A 26,807-nucleotide genomic window follows, 5' to 3' on the forward strand; every position below is an offset into this window, starting at 1 on the left:
GGGGATCACATCTAGCCTCAGACAGAGGTGACTGAAAGTCTCCTCTCTCTGATTGGGGGGGTGGGGTGGGGGTCAGACACTGACCTTTCACCCCCTGAGGACCTGGGGGTCACACCTAGCCTCAGACAGGGGGGGCTGAAGGTCTCCTCTCTCTGATGGGGGTCTGGGTGGGGGTCAGTGGGTCAGACACTGACCTTTCACCCCCTGAGGACCTGACCATCTAGCCTCAGACAGGGTGGGGTTATGGATGCAAAAGCACTAGTGCACTGCTTCAAATCCAGATTGAGGAGTGACTGGGCTTCAACATCCTACCTTGAGTATAAAGATGGGGCCCAAGCCCAACCAAAACTGATTATATAAATTAGCCATTGATATGGATTACACATTGGCCACAGGAAGTGGTGGGTGATAGTTAGTCATAGGCTGGAAAAATCACAATTAAAATACAAGAGCAACAGAAGTGGAGTTGCCAATCAACGCTGTAACTATGGTAATTGATTAAGAGCGTGAATGATGCATCAAGAATCCTATCTTACAGTGAAGAGGAGGGCTGGTATAGGAGTGCAGCGTTTAATGTGAATCATGGCCAGCAGACTCGGCAGGTGCCCCTCACGAGCTCCGGCAAAGAACAACCTGAAAGGAAAGGTTCTTCATCAAATTGCGCACATAGTGTGGGAGAGAGACAGAGAGAGAGACAGAGAGAGAGAGACAGACAGAGAGAGAGACAGACAGAGAGAGAGAGAGACAGAGAGACAGAGACAGAGAGAGAGAGACAGAGAGAGAGACAGAGAGAGACACACAGAGAGAGAGAGAGACAGAGAGACACACACACAGAATGCAGTAAGGAGAACTCTAGTAGAGAGACAGAGAGAGACAGAGAGAGAGATAGACAGAGACAGAGAGAGAGAGGGAGAGGTAGAGAGAGAGAGAGGTAGAGAGAGAGACAGAGAGAGAGAGACAGAGAGAGAGAGACAGAGAGAGACAGAGAGAGAGAGAGAGAGAGAGAGAGACAGAGAGAGAGAGAGAGAGAGAGACAGAGAGAGAGAGACAGAGAGAGAGACAGAGAGAGAGAGAGAGAGAGACAGGGAGAGAGACAGAGAGATAGAGAGAGAGACAGGGAGAGAGACAGGGAGACACAGAGGTACAAACACAGAGAGAGAGCGAGAGAGAGAGAGAGAGAGAGAGACAGACAGACAGACACAGGAACAGACAGAGAGAGAGAGCGAAACAGAGAGAGAGAGCGAGACAGACAGTGAGAGAGCGAGGCAGAGAGACAGACATAGAGGGATAAACAGAGAGAGAGCGAGACAGAGAGTGAGAGAGAGAGACACAGAGAGAGCCACAGAGAGAGACATAGAGAGAGAGAGAAAAAGAGAGAGAGGGAGAGTGATAGAGACAAAAAACTAAAATTGAACAAACCACTAACTACACATTCTTGGGCTTAAAAATCAGTTCTACGGGAAATTTTCATCTGGCTGTGAATGAACTGAAAGAGAAAGCTAGAAGGGCTTTCTATGTCATTAAAAAATCAATCCAAATAGAAATCCCAATTAGCATTTGGCTCAAAATTTTCAAATCAGTAATTGAACCAATTGCACTCTGTGGCAGTGAGGTGTGGGGCCCACTAACACAACAAGAATTTGCAAAATGGGACAAACACCCAATTGAGATCCTACATGCAGAATTCTGTAAAAGTATCCTCCGGACTCAGAGGAAAACCGTAAACAATGCATGCAGGGCAGAACTAGGCCAATATCCATTAATAATTACTATCCAAAAAAGAGCCACCAAATTTTGGAAACACCTAAAAATGAGCAACCCCCACTGCTATCATCATGAAGCCCTGAAATGCCAAGAGAGGACCATAAAGAAGAATACCCTCAGTCAACTAGTCCTGGGACTCAGTGAAGTAACTACTAACACTACTAACAATAACCAGCCCCAGGACAGTGACATCGTAGCACAGAGAATTCGACCCAACACAATTGTCACTAAGCAAAAGGAAAAAGATGTCATATTGGGCAGAAACAACAAAAACCCAAAACAAACTCAATTGCTACTTGGCCCTAAACAGACAATACAACATGGCTGAATACCTGACCATGGTAAAAGATAGCAAACTGAGAAAAACCTTGACTATGTACAGACTTAGTGAACATAGCCTGGCTATCGAAAAAGGCAGACACAGACAGACCCGGCTGCCAAGAGAGGACAGGATATGCTCTCACTGCAGTCAGGGAGTGGTGGAGACAGAGATGCACTTCCTCACAGCTTGTGGAAAATATCAGGGCATAAGGGAGAATTTCTACCCCAAATTCACAAAAATATGCCCTGAATTCAGAAATTTGAATGATGACCAAAAACTCCCATACCTACTAGGGGAACAGAGAAATTGTGTAACCTTAGCGGCACACTATGTTACAGCTTGCCATAAACAGAGGGACAACCATTAAATCTAAGAAAAGAGTATATACACATTATATATGAATGTATATTTATACACTCAGGGATATATCTGTTTATACACTGTATGGATAGACCTGCGTTTATGTGTTCAACCATAAATGTTTTTCAATGCTTTGGCAACATAAGATGTACCTTGTCATGCCAATAAAGCAATTTGAATTGAATTGAATTGAATTGAATTGATAAAGGGAGAGAGAGCAAGAGAAATACAGATTGAGAGAGAGACAGAGAGAGAGTGCAAACAAGACAGCGAGACACAGACAGAGAGAGACAGAGTGAGTGAGAGAGGGATAGTAATGTTGTCACCAGGATTTCAGGTACAATGGGAGATTCCACCCTCCCAGACCCCTGTGCTAGTGCCGGGTGATCTGTGCGAGTGGGATCGATCGCGGGTGAAGTGCCGATGGGCACCGACCGGTCGGTGTCCGTCACTGCTGTCGGTGGCACCAGGATGAATTTGCGAGGACAAATCCCGAGTTATGGCAGGAAGTGGCAGCGGGTTACTTCCTGCCTCCGGTACGCTGATTCACCCCAGTGACAACACAGGAGGAGAGGAGACAGCACAAAACACACACACACACACACACACACAGGCCTTTTCACACCTCAAACTACAATCAGGCACTAGATTCCACTCCAAAAGTTTAAATCAGTCACAAAATTCTTCCATCAATCCCCCACCCTCGCTGCTCGGGTTGCCAACCCCCTCCAGGATTGGCCTGGAGTCTCCAGGGATGGAAGTAGTTTCATCTCCAGGACCCTGCTGCGAGCAGAAACCCGGAAGAAAGATCATGGCGGGGGCGGATAAATAAATTGTTTGTTTTTCGTTGACGTTGAACGGTTTTGTTTTCTCGTTATAAAAATATTAGAGATTGGGGGGGTGGGGGGGAGAAAACGGTTGTTTCATCGACAGACACGAATCATCTAATCAGGGGCAACGAAGCGTGGGGGAGGGGCGTTTGGCGGTGGGAGGATAAAACCTCCAGGGATACATCCAACCAGAGTTGGCAACTCAGTAGCCCGCCCCAAGTGCCACCACAAGCCCCCTACCCCCGCCCGCTCTTCATGAGTGAGCCCGAGGCAGTGAGGGTAGGCGGGCTGTTCGACTTCACTGCAGAGCTCAAGCCCGTTCTGGCACCGCTTCATTCCCCGTCAAGGTCACGGGCCGTCGACCTGCGACCTTTCACACGCACCGCCAACCTGTGACCTATCTCCTCCCCAACCCCCCCCCGCCCCCCCTCCTCCTCCTGAAGGCGCCTGGGCACAGGTCCCACAAGGGGGCTGCCTCACCCTCCGCCACCTCACACAAGCAGCTCTGCCTCGCATCCGAGCTCACGCAGCGAGAGCTGGAAGGCTATTTGGCTGTGGGGAGCGTCACATCCTGTCCTCATCTAAACAGCCCTTCCCTGCAGGGGTCCCTGGGTAGTGATCAGGATCCTGGCTGATCTTCACCACCCCACTACCCCCACACCGCCAATTCCTAATGCAAGGGGACAAGGATAATAATCCCCACACCCCTCACCACTCCTGCTTTGGCTGGGGCTCGGTACCAACTGTAGCCCCCCGCCGCCCCCCCCCACCGCCGACCACGAGCTGGGATCAGCTCAGTCACCACAGAATGGGGCGGGCACGGAACCTGGGCCCCTCCTGCTCCGTGGGGCTCTTGGGAATGTTATGCCGAGGTTTTTAGGATGACAACTGTCTATGAACAAGAAGAGCCCCACCCCCCGCCTCAGTTGCCCCATCCCTCGGTTCACCAGTCGGCTCCGAGCCCACAAAAGAACGGCCCGCGACCTTAGACATGGGGTCATGGGCCCACCACCCAACAGGCCGTGGGGCAACGGATGAAGCGCCTAAAATGAAGGCGGAAAATTCCGGAAAATCCAGTCGCCGGCTGGAGGACCAGGTTAACCTTTGGAATGTGGATATCTGGGTCTCTGTCACCGCCCCTTCGACCCTGCTGCGCCACTCCAGAACATTCTGCGCCGAGCTCGGTCTGAGATCCGGACAGCAGTGAAGATCATCGACGTGGAACACGAGACACGAGCACCCCCCCACCCCCGTCGCCACGATCCCCCCCCCCAATTGGCGAGGCCCAGCGGACCGACCTTGAGGATGTGAAGAGGGATCCGTTGACTCCGCCAAAGGTCGAAAGGGCCACAGAGATGGGCATGATCCAGGACATCACCCCCAGCAACTTCTCTCCAAATGTCTGAGGAAGAGAGAGAGAGATGGATTAACCAGGAGAGTAGGCCCAGGGCAGATACAGCACGGGTTAGATACAGAGTAAAGCTCCCTCTACACTGTCCCATCAAACACTCCTGGGGCAGGTACAGCACGGGTTAGATACAGAGTAAAGCTCCCTCTACACTGTCCCATCAAACACTCCCAGGGCAGGTACAGCACGGGTTAGATACACAGTAAAGCTCCCTCTACACCGTCCCATCAAACACTCCTGGGGCAGGTACAGCAAGGGTTAGATACGCAGTAAAGCTCCCTCGACACTATCCCATCAAATACTCCTGGAGCAGGAACAGAACAGGTTAGATACACAGTAAAGCTCACTCTACACTGCAGCAAGCGGGCTGAGTGGGGACGGAGTTCTTACCACTGCCACTGCGTTGCTCGCCAGCAGCTCCATCGGCGACATAGCCGTCACGTAGGCGATGTTGGCAAACACATAGACAAAGGTCACCAGCGGGATTGAGATGAAGATCGCTCGTGGGAGGTTCCTGCAGTGGGGGGGTGGGTGGGAGGGAATAAAACACAGTGAGAGGGTGCAGTGAAGGAGCAGTGAGAACACAGAGACAGTCGCAGTGGGGAGGGAAGGAGACAGAGAGAGAGACGGGGCGCGATAGGTAGAGAGAGACAGGGAGAGAGAGAGATACGCGTGATGTAGTACACACATCCCTGTGCCCTGCGAAATGTAGTACACAGGTTCCCGTGCCCTGCGTGATGTAGTACACAGGTCCCCATCCCTTGAGTGATGTAATACACACGCTCCCATCTGTTGTGTGATGTAGGACACACGCTCCCATCCCTTGTGTGATGTGGGGCATACGCTCCCATCCCTTGTGTGGTGTAGTACACACGCTCCCATCCCTTGTGTGATGTGGGACATACGCTCCCATCCGTTGTGTGATGTAATACACACGCTCCCATCCCTTGTGTGATGTAGTACACATGCTCCCATCCCTCGTGTGATGTACTACACATGCTCCCATTCTTTGTGTGATGTAATACACACACTCCCATCCCTTGGTAGGTAGAGAGAAAACGGGGAATTATAGACTGGTAAGCCTGACATCGGTAGTGGGGAAAATGCTGGAGTCCATTATAAAAGATGTAATAGCAGAGCACTTGGAAAACAGTGACAGGATCGGACAAAGTCAACATGGATTTACAAAAGGTAAATCGTGCTTGACTAATCTACTGGAATTTTTTGAGGATGTAACTGGTAGAATAGATAAGGGAGAACCAGTGGATGTGGTGTATTTGGACTTTCAGAAGGTTTTCGATAAGGTCCCGCATAAGAGATTAGCGTGTAAAGTTAAAGCACATGGGATTGGGGGCAAGGTACTGACTTGGATAGAGAACTGGTTGGCAGACAGGAAGCAAAGAGCTGGAATAAATGGATCTTTTTCCGAGTGGCAGGCAGTGACTAGTGGGGTACCGCAGGGATCGGTGCTAGGACCCCAGCTATTCACAATATATATTAATGATGATCTAGATGAGGGAGCTAGATGTAATATCGCCAGGTCTGCAGACGACACAAAGCTGGGTGGGCGTGTGTGCTGTGAGGAGGATGCAGAGAAACTCCAGTATGGTTTGGACAGGTTGGGTGATCGGGCAGATGCATGGCAGATACAGTATAATGTGGATAAATGTGAGGTTATCCACTTTGGTGGCAAAAACAGGAAGGCAGATTATTATCTGAACAGCAATAGATTGGGAAAAGGGGAAGTGCAACGAGACCTGGGTGTCCTTGTGCACCAGTCGCTGAAGGTAAGCATGCAGGTGCAGCAGGCGGTTAAGAAGGTAAATGGTATGTTGGCCTTCATAGCGAGAGGGTTTGAGTACAGGAACAAGGATGTCTTGCTGCAGTTGTACAGGGCCTTGGTGAGACCACATATTGAGTATTGTGTGCAGTTTTGGTTGCCTTATCTGAGGAAGGATGTTCTTGCCATGGAGGGAATGCAGCAAAGATTCACCAGACTGAAACCCGGGATGGCAGGAATGACATATGAGGAGAGATTGGGTCGATTGGGCTTATATTCGCTGGAGTTTAGAAGAATGAGAGGGGATCTCATTGAAACTTATAAAATTCTAACAGGACTAGACAGACTAGATGCAGGAAGGATGTTCCCGATGGCGGGGGAGTCCAGAACCAGGGGTCACAGTCTAAGGATAAGGGGTAAGCCATTTAGGACAGAGATGAGGAGGAATTTCTTCACCCAGAGAGTGGTGAACCTGTGGAATTCTCTACCACAGAAGGCAGTTGAGGCCAACTTATTAAATATATTCAAGAAGGAGTTAGATATATTTCTTAAGGCTAAAGGGATCAAGGGATATGGGGAGAAAGCAGGGACAGGGTACTGAGTTTGGATGATCAGCCATGATCGCATTAAATGGCGGAACAGGCTTGAGGGGCCGAATGGCCTACTCCTGCTCCTATCTTCTATGTTTCTATGTTTCCAAAATTCTATCGATTCTGGAACGGTTTCTGCAGATTGGAGGATAGCAAATGTATCCCCGCTGTTTAAGAAAGGAGGGAGAGAGAAAACGGGGAACTACAGACCTGTTAGCCTCACATCAGTAGTTGGGAAAATACTAGAATCGATTATAAAGGATGCAATAACTGGGCACTTTGGGCTAAAAATTCAGTTTGGGGCGCCAAGCTCGCCTGGGCGCCGGAATTACCGCTGCGTGCGGAGCCACTTGCGCCATCTGGATATTCAGTTTCCGCGCCCCAGATGGAAGCGGGCCGCTAAACGAGGCTTGGGGCGCTGAAACTGAATATCGGCGCGCTAAGGGCCGCAGCGCCACACGCTGTGGCACGGCCCGCTGCGGTACTGCAGGCCTTCCCCCCACTGTTAAGGGGGAGGTGCCTGCAACAGCGCGATCCCCGCTCGCAAGTGCCGGCAAATGAGCCCGGCACCAAGGAGAAGTGCCGGGCTCTCGGGAAACAGCCGGCAATGCCGCGGGGGGGGGGGGGTGGTGTAGGAGGCCGGGGACGGAGGTGCGGGCAGGCGGGCGCCGAAAAAGCGGCCGGCCGCACCTCCACCTTAACTAGCGCCACTACCGCCACAGGTAGGCCCTGTGTACCGGTCGCTATTTGCGGCCGGCGCAACCAAATATGGCCATCGGGGTGATAGCGGGGCGCTGCGCACACCGATGACGTCATCGGTGGCGGCGCAGCGCTACAGGCTAACGCCGCCATTAACGCCCCGCTAAATATCGTGGTAGGTGTGGCCAGTGGCGCAAAAGCCACTGAATGCCCTCTTTGGGCGCAAACTGGTGGCGCAGGCCACTGAATTTCTAGGCCTTAGAAACTAATAGTAAGATTGGGCAGAGTCAACAGGGATTTATGAAAGGAAAGTCCTGTCTGACAAACCTATTGGAGTTCTTTGAGGATGTAACTATTGGAGTAGTCAAAGGGGAACCTGTAGATGTGGTGTATTTGGATTTTCAGAAGGCCTTCGACAAGGTCCCACACAAGAGATTGGTGAACAAAATTAGGGCACATGGAATTGGGGGTAATATACTAGCATGGATTGAGAATTGGTTAACAGACAGAAAACAAAGAGTAGGGATAAACGGGTCTTTTTCAGGATGGCAGGCTGTGACTAGTGGGGTACCGCAAGGATCGGTGCTTGGGCCCCAGCTATTCACAATCTATATCAATGATTTGGATGAGGGGACTAAATGTAACATTTTCAAATTTGCTGATGACACAAAGCTAGGTGGCAGTGTCAGTTGTGAAGAGGATGTGAAGAAGCTTCAAGGGGATCTCGACAGGCTCAGTGAGTGGGCGACAACATGGCAGATGGAATATAATGTGGATAAATGTGAAGTTGTCCACTTTGGTAGAAAAAACAGAAAGGCAGAGTATTTCCTAAATGGTGAAAGATTGGGGAATGCAGATGCTCAAAGAGACCTGGGTGTCCTTGTACATCAGTCACTGACAGTGAATGTGCAGGTGCAGCAAGCCATTAGGAAGGCAAATGGTATGCTGGCCTTCATTACAAGAGGATTTGAGTACAGGAGTAAAGAAGTCTTACTCCAATTATATAGGGCCTTGGTGAGACCACACCTGGAGTACTGTGTACAATTTTGGTCTCCTTACCTAAGGAAGGGTATACTTGCCATAGAGGGAGTATAACGAAGGTTCACGAGATTGATTCCTGAGATGGCGGGACTGTCGTATGAGAAGAGATTGAGTAAACTAGGCCTGTATTCTCTTGAATTCAGAAGAATGAGAGGGATCTCATAGAAGCATACAGAATTATTACAGGGGTTGATAGGGTGGATGCTGGGAGAATGTTTCCCTTGGCTGGGGAGTCTAGAACCAGGGGCCACAGCCTCAGGATAAAGGGTAGGTCATTCAGGACTGAGATAAGAAGAAATTTCTTCACACAGAGGGTGGAGAATCTTTGGAATTCTCTACCCCAGAGGGCTGTGGAGGCTCAGTCATTGGGTATATTCAAAACAGAAGTCGATAGATTTCTGACTAGTAAGGGCATCAAGTGATATGGCGATAGGGCCGGTGAATGGAATTGAGGCAGAAGATCAGCCATGATCTCATTGAATGGCGGAGCAGGCTCGAAGGGCCGAATGGCCCACTCCTGCTCCTATTCCTTATGTTCTTATGTTATGTTCTTGTGTGATGTAGTACACATGCTCCCATCCCTTGTGATGTAGTACACAAGCTCTCATCCCTTGTGTGATGTAATACACACGCTCCCATCCCTTGTGTGATGTAGTACACACGATCCCATCCCTTGTGTGATGTACTAAACACGCTCTCATCCCTTGTGTGATGTAGTACACACGCTCCCATCCCTTGTGTGATGTACTAAACACACTCTCATCCCTTGTGTGATGTAGTACACACGCTCCCATCCCTTGTGTGATGTAGTACATGTCGTGAATCTTATCATTCATGAAGAAATGACTCATGAAATAACACTGGGCGGCCAGCTGGTGGCGCCATCCAAGGAGTATAAATACTCGGGCGTGGGCCCAGCTTGCCCAGGACGTTTTTGTAACCAGGAACTAGTGATGTAACTAGAATCTCATGGTTGTGAAACAGTTGATTAAAGCCTTGTTTTATACTCAACCAAGTGCTTAGTGAGTTTTCTTACGTCAGTACACACGCCCCCATCTCTTGTGTGACGTAGTACACACGCTCCCATCCCTTGTGTGATGTAATACACACGCTCCCATCCCTTGTGTGACGTAGTACACACGCTCCCATCCCTTGTGTGATGTAATACACACGCTCCCATCCCTTGTGTGATGTAGTACACACGCTCCCATCCCTTGTGTGATGTAGTAAACACGCTCCCATCCCCCTCCCCCTGTGCCCCCCCCTTTACCTGTAGGGATCGACCAGCTCCTCAGTCACGTAATTGAGGAAGTTCCAGCCTCCGTACGCGAATGAGCCCTGTAGGAACGCCAGGGCCACCAAGCCGACCTCGGGCTCCTGCCATGTCTGAAAGGCGTTCTTGGGTTCCAGCCAGTAATAGTGACCTGAAACCGGAATGTAAGACGTCAGGCGGGGGGTAACGAAGTGGGCGAGGGGAGTGCCAGGTGCCATCACAGTTGTGCGCTTCAACCCCAACTGCAGGTTGCCCTTAACTTGGGGATAGTGTACATAGAAACATAGAAGATAGGAGCAGGAGTAGGCCATTCGGCCCCTCGAGCCTGCTCCGCCATTCAATGAGATCATGGCTGATCATCCAAATTCAATACCCTGTCCCTGCCTTCTCCCCATATCCCTTGATCCCTTTAGCCTTAAGAAATATATCCAACTCCTTCTTGAATATATTTAATGAATTGACCTCCACTGCCTTCTGTGGTAGAGAATTCCACAGGTTCACCACTCTCTGGGTGAAGAAATTCCGCCTCATCTCAGTCCTAAATGGCTTACCCCTTATCCTTAGACTGTGACCCCTGGTTCTGGACTCCCTGACCATCGGGAACATCCTCCCTGCATCTAGTCTGTCTAATCCTGTTAGAATTTTATAAGTTTCAATGAGATCCCCTCTCATTCTTCTAAATTCCAGCGAGTACAAGCCCAATCGACCCAATCTCTCCTCATACGTCATTCCTGCCATCCCAGGTATCAGTTTGGTGAATCTTCGCTGCACTCCTTCCATGGCAAGAACATCCTTCCTCATATAAGGCGACATGGGCTGTGGGTGGAGATTAAATGGATGGATAGAGGCGGTAGAGAGAAAACGGGGAATTATAGACCGGTAAGCCTGTCATCGGTAGTGGGGAAAATGCTAGAGTCCATTATAAAAGATGTAATAGCAGAGCACTTGGAAAACAGTGACAGGATCAGACAAAGTCAACATGGATTTACAAAAGGTAAATCGTGCTTGACTAATCTACTGGACTTTTTTGAGGATGTAACTGGTAGAATAGATAAGGGAGAACCAGTGGATGTGGTGTATTTGGACTTTCAGAAGGCTTTCGATAAGGTCCCGCATAAGAGATTAGCGTGCAAAGTTAAAGCACATGGGATTGGGGGTAAGGTACTGACTTGGATAGAGAACTGGTTGGCAGACAGGAAGCAAAGAGTTGGAATAAACGGGTCTTTTTCCGAGTGGCAGGCAGTGACTAGTGGGGTACCGCAGGGATCGGTGCTAGGACCCCAGTTATTCAAAATATATATTAATGATCTAGACGAGAGAACTAGATGTAATAGCTCCAAGTTTGCAGACGACACAAAGCTGGGTGGGCGTGTGTGCTGTGAGGAGGATGCAGAGAAACTCCAGTATGATTTGGACAGGTTGGGTGATTGGGCAGATGCATGGCAGATGTAGTATAATGTGGATAAATGCGAGGTTATCCACTTTGGTGGCAAAAACAGGAAGGCAGATTATTATCTGAACGGCAATAGATTGGGAGAAGGGGAAGTACAACGAGACCTGGGTGTCCTTGTGCACCAGTCGCTGAAGGTAAGCATGCAGGTGCAGCAGGCGGTTACGAAGGTAAATGGTATGTTGGCCTTCATAGCGAGAGGATTCGAGTACAGGAGCAAGGATGTCTTGCTGCAGTTGTACAGGGCCTTGGTGAGACCACACCTTGAGTATTGTGTGCAGTTTTGGTCGCCTTATCTGAGGAAGGATGTTCTTGCCATGGAGGGAGTGCAGCGAAGATTCACCAGACTGATACCTGGGATGGCAGGAATGACATATGAGGAGAGATTGGGTCGATTAGGCTTATATTCGCTAGAGTTTAGAAGAATGAGAGGAGATCGCGTTGAAACTTATAAAATTCTAACAGGACTAGAAAGACTAGATGCAGGAAGGATGTTCCCGATGGCGGGGGTGTCCAGAACCAGGGGTCACAGTCTACGGATAAGGGGTAAGCCATTTATGACAGAGATGAGGAGGAATTTCTTCACCCAGAGAGTGGTGAACCTGTGGAATTCTCGACCACACAAGGCAGTTGAGGCCAATTCATTAAATATATTCAAGAAGGAGTTGGATATATTTCTTAAGGCTAAAGGGATCAAGGGATATGGGGAGAAAGCAGGGACAGGGTACTGAATTTGGATGATCAGCCATGATCTCATTAAATGGCAGAACAGGCTCGAGGGGCCGAATGGCCTACTCCTGCTCCTATCTTCTATGTTTCTATGTTTAGAGTCCATGATAGGGTAGAGTGGAGATGGACTGTAGGAGGAGATTAAATGGGTGCTCCATTTGGCCCCAGCGCCCCCTGGATTAGTGAGGAGGGGAATTCAACCAGGGATCCTGTTCCTGATCGCCATCTAGTGACTCCTGCTGGAAGGAATGTGTGCACCTTTTCGTATGCAGAGGGGGCGGGGCGGGGGGGGGGGGTGGCTGGGGATGGAAGGGAGAGGGGTCACGTATAGGCCGACAGAAGCCAGCTGTAGTGCTCCCCCCATGGCTGAAGTCCCTGCCACCACTGTCCGTCCTGGCTCATATGTGAAGAATGGGCCACGTGAGAGTGAGGATAATTATCCAATTGGGTACTGCAGGGCCTGCTTGCTTTCCGATTGGTGTGGCAAGGCAGGGCCGCCATGAGGGTTGGGCAGCCAACGGCGGGAGTGTGGGGGGCCGGGGCGGTCGGAGGTCGCGTGACGACACCTACAGGAAGACATCCACCCGTGGCTCAGCGGGCAGTCAGAAGGTCGTGTGTTCGAGTCCCCACTCCAGAGATTTGAGCCCCATAATCCGGGGCCAACGCTCCCGGCGCTAGTACTGAGAGAGCTGCACCTTCGGAGGTGCCCGTCTTTCGGATGAGACGTTAAAACCGAGGGACCCCCGTCTGCTCTCCAGGTGGACGTAAAAGCCACTATTAAAAGAAGAGCAAGGGGGAGTTCTCCCCGGTGTCCTGGGACCAATAGTTATCCCTCAACTAACCTCACTAAAAACAGATAATCTGGTCATTATCACATTGCTGTTTGTGGGAGCTTGCTGTGCGCAAATTGGCTGCCATGTTTCCTACATTACAACAGTGACTGCACTTCAAAAAGTACTTCATTGGCTGTAAAGCGCTTTGGCACGACCAGAGGCACCGTAGAAATTCAAATCTTTCTTCTTTTTTTTCCAGAGTTGGAACCCTAGGCCGAGGTAGGGGGGGTCTCACATGAGGCGAATTATTAGCCGGATAAGCGGCTAAATCCCGAGAAGCCTGGGCCTAGCTACCTTCGCTCCCCCCACTCCATGGTGTGTCAAATCTCCGTCACATGAAGCAGAAGAATAGGACCATGAGAGACGGGCCTTCCACCCCTCCCTCTTCCCCGGCTGTTCCCGCTCATATCACCCTCCCGAGATTAGCCCCGGCCTTCCCAGGCAAGCAGCTTTCTGAGACGACCCCTTGAACTCTGCACCCCGGCCTCCCCCGCTCCCCACCACTACACCTGAAACCTGGCCTGCAGCCACCAGTGTTGGCAACCAAGATGCCGCACGTGGCTTCGCCTCAGCACAATCGCAGCGCAAGGCCCGGTTGCCATGGTGACCTAGGGATTTATCAGATGGTATTTTAACTGAGCTGATGCTCTGACAAATTTAACCCAGTCAGGGGACTGGAGACAGAGGGGGAAAGAGAGAGATAGAGACACACACACAGACAGAGGGGGAGAGAGAGAAAGAGAAGGGGGGGTGGAAGAGAGACGGGGGGGAAGAGAGAGAGAGACGGTGGGGGACAGAGAGAGAGAGACGGGGGAGAGAGAGAGAGAGAGACAGGGGGGAGAGAGAGAGAGAGAGATGGAGGGGGAAGAGAGAGAGAGAGACGGTGGGGGAGAGAGAGAGACGGGGGGAGAGAGAGAGACAGGGGGGAGAGAGAGAGAGAGAGACGGGGGAGAGAGAGAGAGGGAGAGACAGGGGGGAGAGAGAGAGAGAGAGACGGGGGAGAGAGAGAGAGAGAGAGAGATGGAGGGGGAAGAGAGAGAGAGATGGATGGGGGAGAGAGAGAGATGGGGCAGAGAGACAGAGACGGAGGGGAGAGAAGGAAAGAGAGACGGAGGGAGAGAGACAGAGACGGGGGAGAGAGAGAGATGGGGAAAGAGAGAGAGAGAGACGGAGGGAAGGAGCGAGACAGGGGGAGAAAGAGAGAGAGAGAGACGGAGGGGGAGAGAGAGAGAGAGAGCGAGACGGACAGGGAGAGAGAGACGGAGGGGGGAGAGAGAGAGACGGAGGGAGGAGAGAGTGAGAGAGAGATAGAGAGGGGAGAGAGAAAGAGACGGGGGCGGGGGAGAGAGCGAGACGGGGGAGAGAGAGACAGGGGAGGGAGAGAGAGATGGAGGGGGGAGAGAGAGATGGAGAGAGAGATAGAGAGAAAAGCAGGGTGAGGGAGAGAAAAACAGAGGGTGAGAGAGAGAGAGAAACGGAGGCTGAGAGAGTGAGAGAGACGGAGGCTGAGAGAGAGAGAAACGGAGGCTGAGAGAGAGAGACGGAGGCTAAGAGAGAGAGAGAGACGGAGGCTGAGAGAGAGAGAGAGAGACGGAGGCTGAGAGAGAGAGAGAGACGGAGGCTGAGAGAGAGAGAGAGAGAGACAGAGGCTGAGAGAGAGAGAGAGACGGAGGCTGAGAGAGAGAGAGAGAGAGATGTGATGAAATATTTCCATTCATCACTGCCTGTGACTGAGATCAGTTTCAGTGTCATTTCCCTTCCCCCAGACCTCATTGTATTGTGTACTGGAATGTGCTGTATTGTATACTGGAATGTGCTGTGTGTAGGGCTCCGCCCATACCTGGCCCCGTTTGTAAGCTAACTCAGTCTGGCCTCAGCCTCCAGAAGGAAGACATCTCTCTCTCTTACGTGTTATGTTCTAAGTTAATAAAAGCCTTGTTTTGTTCTGCTAACGTCGAGTCTCGGAATTATTGAGGCACATCAATTTTATTAACTTATTTTTCAACACTATGGATCAACTCCTGAAACCCGAACGTTTGGATTTGGATCAACATGCTCCGGACGCATCAGCACGCTTCGGACACTGGTTTGAGTATGGAATTCTTCCTGGACAATTCCGCAGCCGTCAAAGACGCTACGGACGCTGCGAGGATGAGACTCGGAATTCTGCGGAATTGGGTAAGCCACCGGGTTTACCCCCTCATCCAAGACGCCGAGACGTACCTGGCCGCCTGCGACATCTTAAAGGCGCATTACCAGCAGCCTACGAATGAGGTGTATGCTAGGCACCTGCTCGCCACCCGCGCACAGCGACCTGGGGAATCGGTGGAGGAGTTCCTAAGCACCCTGAAAATGCTTGGCAAAGACTGCAAGTGCCGAGATGTAAAAGCCGCAGTGTACACTGACGAGCTTGTTCGCGATGCCTTCATCACAGGCCTCAGCTCCACTTACATCCGGCAAAGACTGCTGGAAAAAACGGGGTTGGACCTGAAACAGGCTGCGGACACCGCGCGATCCCTGGATGTGGCCCAGAGAAACTCGGACACCTACTCTTCAGCCCGCGCCGTCCACGCCGCCACGTGTGCACCGAGGGCGCCGCCATCTTGGAAGGCATCTTCCCCGCCCGACAGCCCGACACCGGCTGGGCCCCGCTCTCCCCCCAGAAGCCCTACGACAGCGGCGACGCGTCAGGGACCCAACTGCTACTTCTGCGGGCAGCCAAAGCACACCAGAAACCTGTGCCCGGCGAAAGGCACCACCTGCTTTAAGTGCGGTAAGAAGGGGCACTTCGGGAAGGTGTGCAGAGGGAACCCCGCCGGAAAACCAACCGCCGGAAAACCCGCCACCGCCGCGTGTGCGCCGTGGGAGCGGCCATCTTGGACGCCATCTTGCCCGACCTCGTGGGGTCCGCCATCTTGTGAGCAGACAGCGTGGACGCCATCTTGTATCGATCAGGGCCCTACAGTGGCATCGGTCACAGTGGACCAGATCAGGCCGCACCCGCTATCCAGATCAATGGTGGACATCGAGGTAAACGGGTGCCGGGTTAAATGCTTAATTGACAGTGGAAGCATGGAGAGCTTTATCCACCCAGAACTGGCACAACAACTCTCCCTAAAGGTGGTCCCTACTCAGGGTACCATCTCTATGGCTGACAAAACCCAGACATCGACCATTCTGGGTTACTGCACGGTACAATTGTGCGTTAACGGAACTGTATATGATAATTTTAAAGTATTAATCATGAAGAACCTATGTGCGAGCGTGATCTTGGGCCTGGATTTCCAGTGCAACCACCAAAGCATCACGCTCGAGTATGGTGGGTCCCAGCCGCCCCTCACAGTGTGCGGTCTGGCTACCCTGAAGGTAAAGCCGCCTTCGCTATTCGCGAACCTTACCCCTAACTGCCGGCCAATAGCGACCAAAAGCAGGAGGTACAGCTGGGAGGACAGGCGGTTTATCGCGACCGAGGTAGACAGGCTCCTGAAAGAGCGCATTATTGAACGCAGCAATAGCCCGTGGCGCGCCCAAGTGGTGGTGGTAAGGGGTAGCGAGAAGAAACGGATGGTGATCGACTATAGTCAAACGATCAACAGGTACACCCTACCAGACGCCTACCCGCTACCCCGCATATCAGAAATGGTGAACCAAATCGCCCAATACCGGGTGTTCTCCACCATCGACCTCAAGTCAGCGTACCACCAGCTCCCTATCAGACCAGAGGACCGCCCGTACACCGCCTTTGAGGCGAACGGACGCCTCTACCAATTCCTCAGAGTCCCCTTTGGGGTGACGAATGGGGTCTTGGTCTTCCAGAGGGAGATGGACCGCATGGTCGATGACCACCACTTGCAGGCAACCTTCCCCTACCTCGACAACGTCACCATCTGCGGTCACAACCAGCAGGATCACGACTCGAACCTCGAGAGGTTCCTGAAAACCGCACAAAAACTCAACCTCACCTACAACGAGGACAAGTGCGTTTACAACACCACGCGCCTCTGCATACTAGGCAGCGTGGTGGAGAATGGGGAAATCGGACCAGACCCCGACCGATTGCGCCCCCTACGGGAGCTGCCCCTGCCCAACACTCCCAAAGCCCTGAAAAGGTGCCTGGGGTTATTTTCTTATTATTCCCAATGGGTCCCCAACTACTCCGACAAAGCCCGCCCCCTCTTGAAAGCATCCTCTTTCCCGCTCTCTGCTGAGGCCCACGCCGCCTTCAAAAGCATTAAGCAGGATATTGAGCGGGCCACACTACAGGCAGTGGACGAGAACACTCCATTTCAAGTGGAAAGTGATGCGTCTGACTTCGCCTTGGCGGCCACCCTCAACCAGGCGGGGCGGCCCGTAGCTTTCTTCTCGAGGACCCTCCAAGGGCCCGAGATCAGACACTCCTCCGTGGAAAAGGAGGCCCAAGCCATCGTGGAGGCAGTGCGCCACTGGCGCCACTACCTAGCCGGCAAACGCTTCACCCTACTTACCGACCAGCGGTCAGTAGCGTTTATGTTCAATAATAAACAGAGGGGGAAGATTAAAAATGATAAGATTCTTAGGTGGCGGATCGAGCTCTCCACCTTCGAGTACGACATCATTTACCGGCCAGGGGCCCTTAACGAATCCCCTGACGCCCTCTCACGAGGGATGTGTGCCAGCGCCACCGGGGATCGGCTACAGACCCTCCACAACGACCTCTGCCACCCAGGGGTCACGCGGCTGTTCCACTTCATAAAGTCCCGTAACTTACCCTACTCGATTGAGGAAGTTCGGTCCCTGACCAGGAACTGCCGCACTTGCGCTGAGTGCAAGCCTCGGTTCTACCGCCCAGATAGAGCCCACTTAATCAAAGCTACACGGCCCTTTGAGCGGCTCAGCTTAGATTTCAAGGGCCCCCTCCCGTCCGTCGACCGCAATGTTTACTTCCTGAACATTGTGGACGAATACTCCCGGTTCCCATTCGCCTTCCCCTGCCCAGACATGACCAGCGCCATGGTCATTAAATGCCTCAACAGCCTGTTCTGCCTGTTCGGTATGCCGAGCTACATCCATACGGATAGGGGGGCGTCCTTCATGAGTGAAGAGCTACGCCAGTACATGCTGTCCAGGGGGATCGCCACGAGCCGTACCACCAGCTACAACCCCTGGGGTAACGGCCAAGTGGAGCGAGAGAACGGGACAGTATGGAAAGCAGTCACTCTAGCTCTAAGGACCAAGGGCCTCCCTATCTCCCGCTGGCAGGAAGTCCTCTCGGATGTGCTCCATTCGATACGGTCGCTATTGTGTACGGCCACTAATACCACGCCTCATGAACGAATGTTTGTCTTTCCCCGGAAATCCACCTCAGGCGTATCCATGCCGTCATGGCTCTCCACCCCAGGTCCGGTACTCGTGCGAAGGCATGTGAGGGGCCACAAGACGGACCCTCTCGTGGAGCCAGTACACCTACTCCACGCCAACCCCCAATACGCATATGTCCGGCACGCCGACGGAAGGGAGGACACCGTGTCCATAAAAGACGTCGCCCCAGCCGGCATCGACAACAACCACGGCAATAGCGGCAACGACGATCACAGCAACTCTTACCCACCCACTACTCTTTCATCACCCCCGGAAGAACACCGACCAACGGCACCCCCACCAACTACCCCTTCAACAACCCTGGCGGCACCCCCGGCAGAGACCCAGGAGGCTACCAGGGACACCCAGCCGACACCCGCGGCACCGCAACAGCCACGTCGGTCGCAGAGGACTATCAAACCCCCGAACAGACTAAATCTATAGAAGGGGTGAATGTGATGAAATATTTCCATTCATCACTGCCTGTGACTGAGATCGGTTTCAGTGTCATTTCCCTTCCCCCAGACCTCATTGTATTGTGTACTGGAATGTGCTGTATTGTATACTGGAATGTGCTGGAATGTGCTGTGTGTAGGGCTCCGCCCATACCTGGCCCCGTTTGTAAGCTAACTCAGTCTGGCCTCAGCCTCCAGAAGGAAGACATCTCTCTCTCTTACGTGTTACGTTCTAAGTTAATAAAAGCCTTGTTTTGTTCTGCTAACGTCGAGTCTCGGAATTATTGAGGCACATCAAGAGAGACGGAGGCTGAGAGAGAGAGAGAGAGACGGAGGCTGAGAGAGAGAGAGAGAGAGAGACGGAGGCTGAGAGAGAGAGAGAGAGAGACAGAGGCTGAGAGAGAGAGAGAGAGAGAGAGAGACGGAGGCTGAGAGAGAGAGAGAGAGAGAGAGACGGAGGCTGAGAGAGAGAGAGAGAGAGAGACGGAGGCTGAGAGCGAGAGAGAGAGAGACGGAGGCTGAGAGAGAGAGAGACGGAGGCAGAGAGAGTGAGAGAGAGAGAGAGAGAGACGGAGGCTGAGAGAGAGAGAGAGAGACGGAGGCTGAGAGAGAGAGAGAGAGAGAGAAACGGAGGCTGAGAGAGAGAGAGACGGAGGCTGAGAGAGAGAGAGAGACGGAGGCTGAGAGAGAGAGAGAGACGGAGGCTGAGAGAGAGAGAGAGAGACGGAGGCTGAGAGAGAGAGAGAGACGGAGGCTGAGAGAGAGAGAGAGAGAGAGACGGAGGCTGAGAGAGAGAGAGAGAGACGGAGGCTGAGAGAGAGAGAGAGAGACGGAGGCTGAGAGAGAGAGAGAGAGAGAGAGAGAGACGGAGGCTGAGAGAGAGAGAGAGAGACGGAGGCTGAGAGAGAGAGAGAGAGAGAGAGACGGAAGCTAAGAGAGAGAGCGAGACGGAGGCTGAGAGAGAGAGAGAGAGAGAGACGGTGGCTGAGAGAGAGAGAGAGACGGAGTCTGAGAGAGAGAGAGAGAGAGAGAGAGAGATGGAAGCTGAGAGAGAGAGAGAGAGACGGAAGCTGAGAGAGAGAGAGAGACGGAGGCTGAGAGAGAGAGAGACAGAGGCTGAGCGAGAGAGAGAGAGAGAGAGAGAGACAGAGGCTGAGAGAGAGAGAGAGAGAGACAGAGGCTGAGAGAGAGAGAGAGAGAGACGGAGGCTGAGAGAGAGACGGAGGCTGAGAGAGAGAGAGAGAGACGGAGGCTGAGAGAGAGAGAGAGAGAGACGGAGGCTGAGAGAGAGAGAGAGAGAGAGAGAGACGGAGGCTGAGAGAGAGAGAGAGAGACGGAGGCTGAGAGAGAGAGAGAGAGACGGAGGCTGAGAGAGAGAGAGAGAGAGAGAGAGACGGAGGCTGAGAGAGAGAGAGAGAGACGGAGGCTGAGAGCGAGAGAGAGAGAGAGACGGAAGCTAAGAGAGAGAGCGAGACGGAGGCTGAGAGAGAAGTTATTCTGCAGTATTCTAAATATTAGATTACTTGATTTTCTTAACAAACATAATATCCTCAGAAAAAACCAAATAGGCTTTCTTCCAAAACACCGCACCGCCGACCATATCTATACCCTTCACACCCTCATTGAAAAACATAAACACCAAACAAAAAATGGGAAAATATTCGCCTGTTTCATCGACTTCAAGAAAGCCTTTGACTCTATATGGCACGAAGGGCTCTATTATAAACTTCTTCAGTGTGGAATAGGGGGCAAAGTCTATGACCTTATTAAATCAATGTATCTGAAAAACAAATGCGGGGTCAAAATTGGAGACAAACGCACCGATTTCTTCACCCAGAGAAGAGGCGTCCGGCAGGGCTGCAATTTGAGCCCGACCCTGTTCAACATATACATAAATGAATTAGCAGACATGCTGGAGCAAAGCGAGTCACCAGGTCTCCGTCTCCTGGATGGAGAAGTGAAGTCCCTGTTCTATGCGGATGACCTGGTTCTGCTGTCTCCCACAGAACAGGGATTACAGCAACAACTAGACATACTCGACAAATACTGCCAAAATTGGGCTCTAACAGTAAATCTAAAGAAAACCAACATCATGATTTTTCAGAAAAGACCCAGATGTCAGGAAAACAAATACCAGTTTACCCTCAGTGATACCACTATAGGACACACTATGAGCTACACCTACCTTGGTCTAACTATTACAGCATCAGGGAGCTTCAGCATAGCAGTGAATGCACTAAAAGAAAAAGCCCGAAGAGCCCTATATGCAATAAAAAGAAAATTCTACAACATCCAAATCCCAATCAAAATCTGGCTCAAAATATTTGACAGCATAATCCTGCCCATTGCACTGTACGGTAGTGAAGTATGGGGCCCGCTAAATCACCAAAGCTACACTAAATGGGAAAAACACACAATAGAAGCCCTACATGCAGAATTCTGCCGAAGCATCCTTCGCACCCAAAGAAAAACGCCAACAAATGCATGCAGAGCCGAACTAGGCAGATACCCACTGATAATAAACATCCAAAAACGAGCACTAAACTTCCTAAATCACCTCAAATCTAGCTCCCCAGACACCCTTCATTTCAAAGCCTTTCAGACCCAAGAGCTAAACCCAGAAAAGAGTCCCCTGAGTCAGCTGCTACTGAAACTAAGTACTCAGCCGGACCCTGACCAGCCCCAGACCAACACAGCCGTCCAAACACCAATCCGAGTGAACCAAATCATTAAACAATGCAAAGAAACCTACCTGGAACATTGGAACAAAATAACCGAAAGCCAAAGCAGATTAGAATGTTACCGGGCCCTAAAAAGAGAATATAAACTGGCAGACTACCTCACGACCATCAGAGACACAAAACAGAGACAGACCCTCACCAGGTACAGACTAAGCGACCACCAACTGGAAATTGAAAAAGGCAGATACAAGAAATCCTGGCAGCCTAGAGAGAATAGAATATGCGATCAATGTCTGGCTGGCGAGGTTGAAACAGAAATGCATTTCCTCCTAAAATGCGAAAAATTCAACACATCAAGAAACATATTATTCAACAAGCTAAGCCAAACAACCCCAGATTTCAAGGAATTGGATGATCTGTCAAAATTGAGATTAGTCCTAGGAGAAGGAGACAGACCATACCTTGGGGCCAAATATGTAACAACATGTCACAACCTGAGGACTGTTTAAAAGTAAGACTGTTTAAAATTAATATTGAACGTACCAAATGAAGTAGAAAGACTGTTTAAAATTAATATTGTTTAAAAGTAATATTGTATGTACCCAACAAATGTCAAATCGATTGACACCTACAGAATGTTGGAAAACTGTACCTTTTTGCTATGTAAGCTTTGGCAATATGGTTCTCTGTAAACTTTCATGCCAATAAAGCATTTGAACTGAACTGAACTGAACTGAGAGAGAGAGAGAGACCGAGTCTGAGAGAGAGAGAGAGAGAGAGAGAGAGAGAGATGGAAGCTGAGAGAGAGAGAGAGAGAGACGGAAGCTGAGAGAGAGAGAGACGGAGGCTGAGAGAGAGAGAGACAGAGGCTGAGAGAGAGAGAGAGAGACAGAGGCTGAGAGAGAGAGAGAGAGACAGAGGCTGAGAGAGAGAGAGAGAGACGGAGGCTGAGAGAGAGAGAGACAGAGGCTGAGAGAGAGAGAGAGAGAGAGAGAGAGACAGAGGCTGAGAGAGAGAGAGACAGAGGCTGAGAGAGAGAGAGAGAGACAGAGGCTGAGAGAGAGAGAGAGAGAGAGATGGAGGCTGAGAGAGAGAGAGAGAGACGGAGTCTGAGAGAGAGAGAGAGAGACAGAGGCTGAGAGAGAGAGAGAGAGAGAGAGAGAGAGGCTGAGGCAGTGAGGTGTGGGGACCGCTAACACAACAAGAATTTGCAAAACGGGACAAACACCCAATTGAGATCCTACATGCAGAATTCTGTAAAAGTATCCTCCGGGCTCAAAGGAAAACAGTAAACAATGCATGCAGGGCGGAACTAGGCCAATATCCATTAATAATCACTATCCAAAAAAGAGCCACCAAATTTTGGAATCACCTACAAATGAGCAACCCCCAATGCTATCACTACGACGCCCTGAAATGCCAAGAGCTGACCATAAAGAAGAATACCCTCAGTCAACTAGTCCTGGGACTCAGTGAAGTAACTACTAACAATACTAACAATAACCAGCCCCAGGACAGTGACAGGGTAACACAAAGAATTCGACCCAACACAATCGTCGCTAAGCAAAAGGAAAAATATCTGACATATTGGGCAGAAACAACAAAAACCCAAAGCAAACTCAATTGCTACTTGGCCCTAAACCGACAATACAACATAGCTGATTACCTGACCATGGTAAAGGATAACAAACTGAGAAGAACCTTGACAAGGTACAGACTTAGCGAACATAGCCTAGCGATCGAAAAAGATAGACACAGGCAGACCAGGCTGCCAAGAGAAGACAGGATATGCTCTCACTGCAGTCAGGGAGTAGTGGAGACAGAGATGCACTTCCTCACAGCCTGTGAAAAATATCAGGGCATCAGGGAGAATTTCTACCAAAAATTCTCACAAATATGCCCTGAATTCAGAAATCTGAATGACAACCAAAAACTCCCATTCCTACTGGGGGAGGAGAGAAGCTGTGTAACACTGGCGGCACACTACGTTACAGCTTGCCATGAACAGAGGGACAACCAGTAAACTAAGAAAAGAATATATATAAACAATGCGAATGTATATTTATACACTCAGGGATATACCTGTTTATACACTGTATGAATAGAACTGCGTTTATGTGTTCAACCATAAATGTATTTTGATGCTTTGGCAACATAAGATGTACCTTATCATGCCAATAAAGCGATTTAAATTTGAATTTGAATTGAGAGAGACGGAGGCTGAGAGAGAGAGAGAGAGACGGAGGCTGAGAGAGAGAGAGGAGAGAGAGAGAGAGAGAGGCTGAGAGAGAGAGAGAGTGAGACGGAGGCTGAGATAGAGAGAGAGAGAGGCTGAGAGAGAGAGAGAGAGACAGATGGAGGCTGAGAGAGAGAGAGAGAGAGAGAGGCTAGAGAGAGAGAGAGAGAGAGAGAGAGAGAGAGACAGATGGAGGCTGAGAGAGAGAGAGAGAGAGACGGAGTCTGAGAGAGAGAGTCTGGCCGGCGAGGTTGAAACAGAAATGCATTTCCTCCTAAAATGCGAAAAATTCAACACATCAAGAAACATATTATTCAACAAGCTAAGCCAAACAACCCCAGATTTCAAGGAATTGGATGACCTGTCAAAATTGAGATTAGTCCTGGGAGAAGGAGACAGACCATACCTTGGGGCCAAATATGTAACAACATGTCACAACCTGAGGACTGTTTAAAATTAAGACTGTTTAAAATTAATATTGAATGTACCAAATGAAGTACAAAGACTGTTTAAAATTAATATTGTTTAAAAGTAATATTGTATGTACCCAACAAATGTCAAATCGATTGACACCTACAAAATGTTGAAAATGTACCTTTTTGCTATGTAAGCTTTGGCAATATGGTTCTCTGTAAACTTTCATGCCAATAAAGCATTTGAATTTGAATTTGAATTTGAATTTGAGAGAGAGACGGAGGCTGAGAGAGAGAGAGAGAGAGAGACGGAGGCTGAGAGAGAGAGAGAGAGAGAGAGACGGAGGCTGAGAGAGAGAGAGAGACGGAGGCTGAGAGAGAGAGAGAGAGAGAGACGGAGGCTGAGAGAGAGAGAGAGAGAGAGACGGAGGCTGAGAGAGAGAGAGACGGAGGCTGAGAGAGAGAGACGGAGGCTGAGAGAGAGAGAGAGAGAGAGAGAGACTGAGGGCTCACTGCCCAGGTTGTGTGAGGCAGCTGCAAGTCTAAGGTGATGGGTTGGCAGTGCTGGGTTGCCATGGTTGCTCCACGTACCTTGGCAGATCTGGACGAAGCCCATGATGATGATGAGTCCAAGTGCCAACAGCTTGCCGGCGGTGAAGATGTCCTGGACGTGGGTTGCCCACCGCACGCTGGAGCAGTTCACCCAGGTCAGCAGTACTAGAGAAGGACGGGAAAACAGGCAGTCAAGGGGACAGGATGGTAGCAGGAAGACATGGTAAGAACCCACTGGGACACTGGCCAGGGAACCACATCTCAAAAGGGGCAAAGCCTCCAGATATCCTCGCTGGCTCAAAATCCTGGAACTCCCTTCCTGAACCCACTGTGGGAGCACTTTTATCACACAGACTGCGGCGGTTCAAGATGGCCCACCACCAGCTTCTCAAGGGCAATTATGGACGGGCATTGAATGCAGCCTTTCCAGTGAAGCCCACATCCTAAGAATTCATGAGTTTGCTGGGTTGTCCAGAGGTCAGACTCAGATTTTCAGAGTAAAGTTCCCTCTACACTGTCTCCATCAAACACTCCCAGAGCAGGTACAGCATGGGTTAGATACAGAGTAAAGCTCCCTCTACACTGTCTCCATCAAACACTCCCAGGGCAGGTACAGCACGGGTTAGATACAGAGTAAAGCTCCCTCTACACTGTCCCATCAAACACTCCCAGGGCAGGTACAGCACGGGTTAGATACAGAGTAAAGCTCCCTCTAGACTGTCCCATCAAACACTCCCAGGGCAGGTACAGCACGGGTTAGATACAGAGTAAAGCTCCCTCTACACTGTCCCATCAAACACTCCCGGAGCAGGTACAGCACGGGTTAGATACAGAGTAAAGCTCCCTCTACACTGTCCTATCAAACACTCCCAGGGCAGGTACAGCACGGGTTAGATACAGAGTAAAGCTCCCTCTACACTGTCCCATCAAACACTCCCAGGGCAGGTACAGCACGGGTTAGATACAGAGTAAAGCTCCCTCTACACTGTCCCATCAAACACTCCCGGAGCAGGTACAGCACGGGTTAGATACAGAGTAAAGCTCCCTCTACACTGTCCTATCAAACACTCCCAGGGCAGGTACAGCACGGGTTAGATACAGAGTAAAGCTCCCTCTACACCGTCCCATCAAACACTCCCGGAGCAGGTGCAGCACGGGTTAGATACAGAGTAAAGCTCCCTCTACACTGTCCCAACAAACACCCCCAGGGCAGGTACAGCACGGGTTAGATACAGAGTAAAGCTCCCTCTACACTGTCCCATCAAACACTCCCAGGGCAGGTACAGCACGGGTTAGATACAGAGTAAAGCTCCCTCTACACTGTCCCAACAAACACCCCCAGGGCAGGTACAGCACGGGTTAGATACAGAGTAAAGCTCCCTCTACACTGTCCTATCAAACACTCCCAGGGCAGGTACAGCACGGGTTAGATACAGAGTAAAGCTCCCTCTACACTGTCCCATCAAACACTCCCAGGGCAGGTACAGCACGGGTTAGATACAGAGTAAAGCTCCCTCTACACTGTCCCATCAAACACTCCCAGGACAGGTACCGCACGGGTTAGATACAGAGTAAAGCTCCCTCTACACTGTCCCATCAAACACTCCCAGTCAGGTACAGCACGGGTTAGATACAGAGTAAAGCTCCCTCTACACTGTCCTATCAAACACTCCCAGGGCAGGTACAGCACGGGTTAGATACAGAGTAAAGCTCCCTCTACACTGTCCCATCAAACACTCCCAGGACAGGTACCGCACGGGTTAGATACAGAGTAAAGCTCCCTCTACACTGTCCCCTCAAACACTCCCAGTCAGGTACAGAACGGGTTAGATACAGAGTAAAGCTCCCTCTACACTGTCCCATCAAACACTCCCAGTCAGGTACAGCACAGGTTAGATACAGAGTAAAGCTCCCTCTACACTGTCCCATCAAACACTCCCAGTCAGGTACAGCACGGGTTAGATACAGAGTAAAGCTCCCTCTACACTGTCCCATCAAACACTCCCAGTCAGGTACAGAACGGGTTAGATACAGAGTAAAGCTCCCTCTACACT

At 50.8% G+C, this 26,807-nt stretch overlaps 1 protein-coding gene across 1 annotated transcript in view; it reads right to left on the reverse strand.

Annotated features, from left to right (window-relative positions):
* LOC147119542 (large neutral amino acids transporter small subunit 2-like) overlaps window positions 1-26,807 on the reverse strand; it is a 114,864-nt gene that overhangs the window by 36,802 nt on the left and 51,255 nt on the right. Inside the window, exons 3-7 of the mRNA XM_085985116.1 lie at window positions 24,793-24,918; window positions 10,065-10,218; window positions 5,075-5,198; window positions 4,575-4,678; window positions 537-633 (exon numbers count right to left, since the gene is read on the reverse strand). Coding sequence (XP_085841242.1) covers window positions 537-633; window positions 4,575-4,678; window positions 5,075-5,198; window positions 10,065-10,218; window positions 24,793-24,918 — 605 coding nt within the window. The remainder of the gene's footprint in view (window positions 1-536; window positions 634-4,574; window positions 4,679-5,074; window positions 5,199-10,064; window positions 10,219-24,792; window positions 24,919-26,807) is intronic.

Source organism: Somniosus microcephalus, chromosome 4 (assembly GCF_052327205.1).
Source record: "Somniosus microcephalus isolate GS21.2 chromosome 4, FLI_Smic_1.0, whole genome shotgun sequence".
Classification (NCBI taxonomy): Eukaryota; Metazoa; Chordata; class Chondrichthyes; order Squaliformes; family Somniosidae; genus Somniosus; species Somniosus microcephalus.